Source organism: Myotis davidii, unplaced genomic scaffold (assembly GCF_000327345.1).
Source record: "Myotis davidii unplaced genomic scaffold, ASM32734v1 scaffold854, whole genome shotgun sequence".
In the NCBI taxonomy this organism is placed as follows: Eukaryota; Metazoa; Chordata; class Mammalia; order Chiroptera; family Vespertilionidae; genus Myotis; species Myotis davidii.
Genome location: NW_006285939.1, coordinates 1,711,605 through 1,721,216, shown reverse-complemented (window position 1 = coordinate 1,721,216; position 9,612 = coordinate 1,711,605). Strand labels below are relative to the sequence as shown.

Genomic DNA, 9,612 nt, shown 5'->3' with positions numbered 1-9,612 from the left:
TCGCCAACCCGAGTTCCAGGGGCGCCCTGGGAAGTGGGTAGGACCTGCCCCCTATGTCATGGACTCTTTGGATTCAGATGACTTACTTGGCTTAGATAAGATCAGGATGGAGAAAGTGTTTTCTTCTGAGGTGACTGAAACATCAAGAAGAAAAGAGGTGCTTTAGGAACAGCTGGATTCAAGGGCTCAGAATTGTCTTTAGGACTTGCTCTCGATCTGACCCTCTTCTGGGGGCGCTTCCATCTCACAGGTCCCCTCCACCCGGGGGCCTCTCTGAGCCCACAGGGACCAATTCCGGAAGAGGCCCCTGTTTCTTCATATTGTCCCTGAAGTCCCAGAGTTTAGTCTCACTGACCTGAATTGGATCACTTGCCCTGCCCATGACCAATCACTGCTGACAGGAAGAAGGAATATGCTAATTAATCAGGGTGGGTCACAGGTCCATTCTGGAGCCAGCCCTGGGCAATCGCATGCAGGTGATTCCCAGAGGAAAACCCAGGTGCTGCCAGTAGCTGAGGGGCCAAGGTCAGGGGAGGCGGGCCAGCCGCCCAGCGAGTGTCCACCACACAGGAGATGCCCAGACTCCCTGCCGGTTGTGGGGCGAGGTTCTCAGGCAGGTGTCAGGATCACCAATGACCCTGGCCTCCTCTTTAGGGCAACCCTGTCTTCCCTGCCAGGCCACTGGGAGCACACGGCAGTGTCTCGCTCCTAGTGCGGACTCAGCTAGAGGTGACGAATGCCTCTTCTAGACACTGGGGTCTTTCTTGTAGCTGAGAATGTGGGAACTTGTGAAATACAAAGGTAGAAGCCATTCTGCAATATTTAAGTTCTAAGGTGAGAATGGCCAGGCCTCAGCTGACAAAAACTCCGGCCACCTTTCCCTATTTTAGTTCAGATACATATAGAACAACATCTGAGCACTGGGTACACCACTGCCCCACGGCCCCACGGCCCCACGGCCCCACTGCCCCATGGCCCCACTGCCCCACGCTGCAACCACATAGCCCGATTCTTCCCAAATAGGGCGCGCAGAGTGCGGCCCCCTGCGGGCGGGCCCAACAGGGGTGCACAGCACGGGACCTAGATGTCAGGGACGGCGCTGCGAGGGTCAGATTCCAAGGGAGATGGGCCAAGGCCCCGCTGCGCCTTCCGCTCACTCTCCGGAGCAGGGAGCAGGCCTGCTGGCTGCCCTCTCATCGGGGGACTCAGGGGGCCCCCGGGCCTCCCCCACTGACTCCTGCAGGAGGCTCCTTCCTGTGGGGAAGCATTTGCAGAGGGCAGGCTGTGCTCTGCAGGACTGAGGTGGGAGGGGCTGCAGAGAGGGGGCTGGAAACCAGCTGTTTTTTTGGGGGGAGGGCGGAAGGGAGGAGTGGTGATAGAGTATCAGGTCGTCTGGCAACAGCACGTCCCAGTGGGCTTGAGGAAGAAGCGAGACCCTAGACTCAGCCATAGTGCCTTTGTGCACCTCAGCCAAAGGAGGCAGCCTCTGGCAGGCACAGCCTCAGGTGTGTGCCTGGGAGAGCGCCTAGGTTCAGGGCCCGACCTGGGCACATGCAGACACTGCGTGGGCGAGGCCACCCTGGAACCTGAGCCGCCCCCTGGGGAGAGGCAGGCCCTGTTCCGCTCCAGGCAGCAGCAAGGGCAGTGCTCGCCTCGGCTCCCCCCTGCTCCGGGCTCAGCCGGACAGTGCAAGGAGCGCCGGCCGCCAAGGCAGACTTGGTCAGCACTGCCTGCGAGTACTGTGCCTACTAGCACTGCCCCGTGTGTCTGCCGGCTGGCTCAGTCCTGCCTGCCCCCAGGGAGACCAGCCTGGGGACAGCCAGCTCCTGCTCAGCTGCGGGGACCTCCCCTGGTTTGAGAGCCTGTCCTCTGAATGCTGGCTCCCTCTTCCTGTTTGAAGAGAACCCAGAACTTCCAAGTGCAGTGGCTTTGGCTTCTTCCCGTGTCTCTCTCAGATCCGACCGTGGGAGCACTGAGAGGCCCTGGCTGTGCTTGCAGGCCAGCCCCGCGAGGGCCCTCCATCCTCCTCCGTCCTCCGTCCACTGCAGAGCCTGGGAAAATCAGGACGTGGGACTTGCAGGGGGCCTAAGGCCCAGGAGGCAGGGGTGGGGTCAGCAGGCCAGCAGCTCAGGATGGACCTCACACCGTGGCTCCTTAGAGCTCATGACAGAGATGGAGTGCAGGGGGAGGGCTGCCTGGAGGATTTCCCTCGCCCAGAAGGGACAGGCTGCCTGCAGCAGCTGGCCAGCAGGGATTCCTGGGGAGGGATGTGGCCTGCCTGAGTGCCTGCAGCTGTCAGGGCAGTGGCCGGGGCGGGTGCTCACTCGGTCCCTGACCCTGGGCCGGAGGCAGGACAGCCTGGAGAGCCTGTTTGGGCCCAGGATGTAGGGGCGCCTTGGGGCTTGGGGTGGACACAGGATGGAGCATGGGGTTGAACTGAGCCCAGGCCATGGGCTCCCTACTAGAGAGGGCCAGGAGCTGAGAGGAAGGGTTACTGGCGGGCGAGGTTGAGGAAGGGTGCTGGGTGCCAGGCCTTTCAACACTAGACATTCCTCCTCCTCTTCCTTCCCGGCTCCGGCCTGCAGGCTGAGCTGGGCGCACCCTCCCCGTGTCCCTGTGCGCACGTTTCCTTGCGTTTCTCTCTGTGTTCCTGGCTCTCTGGCTCTTTTCACCTCACTCACTCTGACCTGTGTCCTTCCTTCTTTCTCTGTCCCAGTTCCAGCCTGGCTGCACTGCACGCACAGACCCTCTCTCCCGGCCTGGGTGTTGTGGGGCTCGGGCAATCCATCAAGACTCCAAGACGGTCGGAGCAGCCAGGGCCACCTCTGTGCCCCTGAGGGTGGCGACCCAGCAGGAGTGGTCCCTGCAGCAGGCCTTCCCGACGTGGGGGAGGGGATGGCCGGGGACAGGCTCTGGCCCCCCAGCCCTGCCTGGCCTGCTCACACCAGCGGTTCTGCTTTAACAGACTCGGGGTTTTCTTTCTTTGCAGATGTTGGAGGAGCTCAAGTGTTGGCAACGGGCAAGTCCACTGGGGTCGAAATTGGTAGGTGCCTGCCCAGCTGATTCTGCCCGGGAGACGAGGCGGGTGGGGCAGCGGTTGGCCGCTTACAGCTGTCACACAGAGGAAGGGAGCTCACCGCCAGGCCTGCCTGAGTGGCTAGTACGGCTTTCTCCTGGACATTGTCCTGCCAAAGGGCCTGTCCTAAGGGAATGTGAGTCCTCGGGCCACCTTTGTCTACACTCTGATGTGCAGCTCCAGCACCTACTGGCCTGCCCGCAGCCTTGTCCCAACAGCAGGCTTGGCCCTGCTCTGTGCACAGGCCCCTCCCTCCCGCATGATCAGCTCTTCTCCAGGGGGAGTTCGATGGCAGGCAGGGTGACCCCCTGTGGAGAGCGGCCTCCCAGGTCAGCCCGGCCGTCACCGGGCACCAGAGGGAGCCCTGTGCTCCGCAGCGGCCAGCAGGCTCCCCGGGAGCCAGGCCTCACTCCTTCGCCTTCAGCCCTCACAGAGCAGGCAGTGAAAGGAACTGATGGAAGTGCAGTGAGGAAGGCCTGCAGGAGGCCAGAGGAAGGGACCGCTGGTCCCTTGGAAGGGACCCCACAGCCCAGGGGCCCCGGGCGGAGTTCCGCGAGGAGAACCTGGGTAAAGCAGCCGGAGCCGATGTGCCCTCCGGAGAGGGGTCGTTAGGTCGGCCTCAGTGGTCACACGCGTGACTGTGGGCTTCGTCCAGAATGTGGAGGTTGCCTGGAAGCCCTTGGCAGGTGCTGCCCCTCAGCGCCATCGCTCAATGTCTCCTCACCCTTCAGACATCAAATATGCCCTCATCGGGACGGCGCTGGGCGTGGCCATCTCCGCGGGCTTCCTGGCCCTGAAGATTTGCATGATCAGGAAGCACTTGTTCGATTTTGATTCCTCGGACCTGCGGAGCGCAAACGTGGGAGTCAGCGGTAAGGACACGGGGCGCTCAGCTGGGCTCTGTCCCCGACAAGGACATGTTCCCGGCAGCCACCCCACAAGGCACCCAAGGCCACTGCAGAGCCCTTGGTAGGGAAAAGCCACGGCTGCAAAGGAATATAGTGACCCCCGCCCTGTCCGTCTTTCTGTCTATCTCCGTGCTTTTCTCCTTAGTGGCTTCCATGTCCTAAGAATCAGATTCCTGAAGGAAGGTGGGAAAGATGGACTCGATCCCGGGGGTAGTGAGGCTGGCGGGCGGAAGGGGCTGCCAGCACTGACTGTGTGGCCAGTTACATTTTTTCAAAAACAAGGAGTCCTTGATACAGGAGGCACCTGCAGGGCACAGCGCACGCAGACGCTGAGCTGTCAGTTTGTGCATGGCTTTTTAAAAAGATTTTTTATTGATTTCTTTAGAGAGAGAGGCAGAGAGAGGGAGAGAGAAATGTCCCTGTGAGAGAGAACACTGGTCGCCTGCCTCCTGCACTCCGCCCACCAGGGATCGAGGCTGCGGCCCGGGCATGTGGCCTGACCGGAATCAACCGGCAAACTTGGTGCACGGGACACAGCCGAGCCACACCAGCCAGCGCAGTGTGTGACTTTTGATGGCAAAATGCAACAGCGATAGACACCCTTTTGTCTCAAGACGGGGCCTGCAAAAGCCACCCCCATGAACGGGGTAATGGCATGATGATGGATGATGCAGTTTTCCATGAGGCTTTCCTGAGGGCAAGGAAGGAGATGCCTCAGCATGTCTCCAGAAAATGCAATGGTCATCTGTGAGGATATGCAGAAGGCATGGGGTAGGGGGGTGTCTAGGCCAGGAAGAGGGGGAGCAGCAGCTCTGGGGCCTTCCTGAGGTGCTAGCGTGTCTAATTGCACGAGGAGCTCAGTTTGCCATAGGAGTTAGTTTACCATTGATTTTGTATCCCTGCGAACAAGGAGGGAGGGAGAGCTACAGCCTCTTCAGCACAGAGCAGGCGCATGTCAGACCCCTGAGGGCAGAAGCTCCAGGGGCTGCAGGTGGAGAAGAGGGGAGGACGGGCTGCTTAGGGAAGGCACAGCCTCCCCTGCCTGCTAAGCTATGCGTGGTCATGGGCAGGAGCTGGATAGAGAGGCTCTGGCAGTGCCAAGGGGCGGGGGCGAGCCCTCAGCTCAAGACCACTGCCCCAGTGCCCCCCCCATCCCCAGGGAGCCTCTTAACCCTGCCCCAGTCCAGTTGGCTCTCCCCACCCCCAACCCCCCCGTTGCCTGGCACTGAGCGAGCTGCACACCGACCACAGCGCCTCCTTCCTAACGCCCTGCTCTCTCTGTTTAGATACCGTCGCGCCAAAGAAGAGAGCCCCACGGTAAGGCTGCTGCTGGGGGACCATATCCCTCCTGCTTCTTCTGTTCTGCTCCAAGCCTGGCAGCCCCGCCCTTTTCCGAAACACTTCCCGTGGCCCCTCCTCCCACTCTGCTCCTCTGGCCGTGGGCAGGTGTCATGAGAGGGTGTAGCAGCCAAGTGGGCTTGGGCTCGCCCCTGGGCACTGGGTATGTGCTGCAGACCATGTGGCCACTCCGGCCTGTGTTCGGGCGATGGAGTGAACGCTCAGACGGAGAGTCAGCAGAGTGGCTGGGCCATGCTCCCTGGCCAGCCGGACGCCCACACGCCGAGAGGGACTCTCTGAGTTCAGGAAACTTAGTTTTGGAAACTCCAGGGCCCCTGGAAGTCTCCAGAGCTGGTCGCAGGCTCTGCTTCAGGGACTGCTTAGAACTGGAATTCACAAGAATGTCAGGGTTCACCACGCCCACTGCTTACCCTGCCCTGTGTCTGCCTGTGGGCCGCCAGCAGGGTGGGCAGCAGGGGCTGTGATGATGTGGGACGAGTGACTGACACATGCTTGAGTTTGGAAAGATCTGCTGTGGACAGTGCAACCCAAGCAAGTAGCCCCTGGTTTCCTGTTGCTGTGTGTGACCGGGTCAGAGGGAACCCTCCATCTTGTGTGTGTGTGAGTTCTGGATCTTTCTGACACGCCAGAGCCGGAGGAGGCGACTTCCACACTGCAGGCCAGGTGGCTGATGGTCACCCAGCAACAGCCCTGTGCCTGCGGTTCACGGAGAGGGGCTGCAGGCAGGTGGAGGGAGGAAGGAAGGAAGAGGCGAAGGAGGAGAGGTGGGTGGCTGGGCCTCGCTGGCCACCCAGCTTCCCCCGGGACGCGCCCTCCCCGTGTGCGGGAGCAGCTGGGTCCTGTGGGAGCTCCCCACCAGCGCAGGGATTCTCGAAGCAAAGGGAGGCACAACTCAGATTTCTGAAACCGACACTAGATGGAGTCAGGCTGAGTTGGGAGAAGTTAGGCCGAAGGACAAGCAAGTCAGTCTCTTACGGCAACACTGCATGTGCTTTCCGTCACCCAGGAGCGAATTAATAAATTACGTATCATAGCTTATCACAAACAGGAGTGATGTCTACCCTCTTCTTCTGCTTTGCAGGTCAAACCTCAACTCCTCCGAAAGGTGAGTTGGTTGCAGGAGTCAGCACTGACTGAAGGGGAAGGACAGCCCGGCCGGCGGTGGCTCTCCTCACGCCACGAGAGCGGAGCGGCCACTAGCCAATGGCACGCGTCCTGGGCCAGGGAGGCTGTGAGACCAGGAGCCAGCCACTTTTAGGGACACTTGCAGGAAATCCTAGCAGGTGGAACTTGGGCAAGATGTAAAATGAAACTGTGGGGCATTTGCCCGATTAGAGCTGAGAAAACTGGATTTTAACAGCAAGATAGTTCATTTTTTAAAATATATTTTTATTGATTTCAGAGAGGGAGGGAGAGGGAGAGAAACATCAATGATGAGAGAGAATCACTGATTGGCTGTCTCCTGCACGCCCCCCTGTGGGGATCGAGCCTGCAACCCAGGCATGTGCCCTGACTAGAAATTGAACCTTAACCTCCTGGCTCATAGGTCAACATTCAACCACCGAGCCACACTGCTCAGGCCGTTAATTTTTTAATTTTATTTATTGAGACCTTCTCTTGACAGAGGCCTGTCAAACAGATAGCCCGTTTACTCCATTTGATGAAAAAAATTCCAAACTTTTCTCTGTGTCATCAAGCTATTCTCACTTCTGCTTTGGGGTCTCAGTGGACAAGGCCTGCACATGCAGGGCACGGCCAGCAGAGGGGGCACCTGCTCCCCAGGAAGGAGGCACCTCCTCCGGGGTGATCCGAATTCTTGGTTCTGGTTCACACTCCCGGGGCCTGCTGGCCTGCCCTCCGGCGCTGACCACGTGCCCTCACTCTCCCTTCTTGGGAAATGGTGTAAATATACCGCAAAATAGGAAGGACCGTGTAATAAAGACAGACACACACACCCTTCATCTAGAGCAGTGGTTCTCAACCTTCCTAATGCCGCGACCCTTTACTACAGTCCCTCATGTTGTGGTGACCCCCAATTTCATCGTTACAAATTGAACATAATTAAAGCATAGTGATTATTCATAAAACAATATTGTAATTATATATGTGTTTTCCAATGGTTTTAGGCAACCCCTGTGAAAGGGTCATTTGACTCCCAAAGGGGTCGCGACCCATAGGTTGAGAACCGCTGTCTTAGCGGCTCCCCTTTTTTTTTTTCCAGGATCATTGTATTTTATTTTGTCACTTTATTTTCTCTCTCATTATTGGACAACCCCTCTGCTTCCCCCAGCATATGCCAGCAATTTTCAGCCTTTTTCATCTCATGGCACATAACTAATTACTAAAATTCTGTGGCACACCAAAAGATATATTTTTGCAGATCTGACAAAAAATAGCTATCATTTTAATTCATTCACACCAGACAGCTATTGTTGTGTTGGCTGTTGTCATTTTTTATGTGACAGTCGAAGGGAAGAGGCCGGTGCCCCTGAGTAAATAGCCGGGCACTCCAGGTTTTAAACATTCCCGAGCTGCACAGGGCGAAATCGCTGCCCTGAGGCAATTGCCAATTTGGCAGTACCCAAGCCTGTCCCTGTCTGATGTCCCGTTTTCTGGTTTGTTAGGTTTTGTCCTCCTGAGTAAATCCAGATGGAGAATTTTGTCAAGACTGCCACAGAGGTGACCCTTGCATCTTTGTGGTGTCGCCTTAGGAGGCACCCACGCCAGGCCCCCGGGGTGGGGGGGTGCTGTGTTTGCTCACTGGTCCAGGACGCAACTGCTGGACTCCATGTAGTTGAGGTCAGATTTCCCCCTGGTAACAAGTAAGCAATCCAAGGGTGCCCAACAGTTCTTCACCCAGTGACTAAATGTACTTTCATGAGTTACATTTGAATCAATTATTCACTGGGAATTACAAAATACCTAGTTTCTAATTCTAGCACTTCTGTATGTAACAGCTGGCATTCTACAAAGAAGGAATTTTCCTCCCCAGCCCATTTTCTTTCATTTAGTTGAACATTATTCCTATGAACTTCAGTGCATTTTAATTCATTGCCATCGTGAATCTTTTTAATGCTCTAATTATCCCAAGTTTATCCAGTACAAGTCACTTCTTCATGGCTTTTACAGGACCCCATTAGTCACTGAGCATTTCCTAGACTTTGACACAACACAGTAACGCCAGTTCACCTTGTACTGTCCCTGCTCAGACTGGAATCACATTTCCCCCAGAGTCCCTCCTTCCCTCCCTCCCTCCCTCCCTCCCTCCTTTCCTTTCTTCCTTGCTCCCTCTCTCCCCTTCCTTTTCTTGATGTGGAATAGTTTTCACAAACCAAGGTCTGGGCACAATGTGTGCTCATAGCTACTGAAGCATTATTGCATCTACACCCACTCAATGGACAGTCAGGAAATGTATATTAAAATCACAAACTCAATACCTTAAGGTTCTTCTTAAGCTTTTTTTTTTTATATATTTTCCCCTGGCTTCTCCAAAGTGAAAGCTCTGCTTCTCAACCATATGAAAGCTTTTACTCGCTTGCTGTATCATATAATATACACACTGACAGAGTTCCAACAGTGAACAGCTACACACTTACTTAGCAACTTGAACATTCCTTTACAGTTCTTTTTTTTTTTTTTTTTTAGAATTTAGCCTCTGTGTGTACAGAGTATTGTGTTCAAATTGAGTTTATTTCTCTTTGAGGTTGCATTACCAGTTTGACTGAGTGAGAAATATTTGATTGAGTCTGTCTGCCGTGTTCCTGTTTTCTTTCTTAATCCTTTAGTTTAATTGTGTTTTTGAGTATGAAGAGCATGCAAACCGTGAGGTCTTGCTCCCATCCCTGTCCACTCCACCACACCTTGAGCAACTGGTGCCAACAATTTATATCTTACCCTTTCTGTGTTCATTTCACAAATTATAATGGATTAAAAATTTACATATATACAATATTTTATAAAATTAAATAAATGTTTTTATCTATACTAATAAAAGGATAATATGCTAATTAGGGTGGACATCTTCCGGACATTCATCTGGACAAAGCCACAGCACCTGTGAGGCCCGGGGCTCAGGCCTTATAGCCACTGTGGCTGGCAGTGGCAGCAGCCGCGGGCTGATGGGGCGGCGCCTTCACCTGATCAGCCTGGTCTCTTCCTGCAGAGGGAGGCCAGACTCCCCCTGGGGAGCAGGCCTAAGCCATCAGTAGGACGTCCCCTGGGGGGTCCCGGACTGTGAAAGGGGGCAGGCTGGGCTGAGGGACCGCACAC

At 55.8% G+C, this 9,612-nt stretch overlaps 1 protein-coding gene across 1 annotated transcript in view; it reads left to right on the top strand.

The window, feature by feature from the left end:
• The window catches only part of LOC102765852 (chromosome unknown open reading frame, human C10orf128), a 38,440-nt gene that overhangs the window by 12,621 nt on the left and 16,207 nt on the right, over positions 1-9,612 (top strand). Inside the window, exons 2-5 of the mRNA XM_006757130.2 lie at positions 2,990-3,043; positions 3,808-3,948; positions 5,271-5,301; positions 6,425-6,448. Coding sequence (XP_006757193.1) covers positions 2,990-3,043; positions 3,808-3,948; positions 5,271-5,301; positions 6,425-6,448 — 250 coding nt within the window. The remainder of the gene's footprint in view (positions 1-2,989; positions 3,044-3,807; positions 3,949-5,270; positions 5,302-6,424; positions 6,449-9,612) is intronic.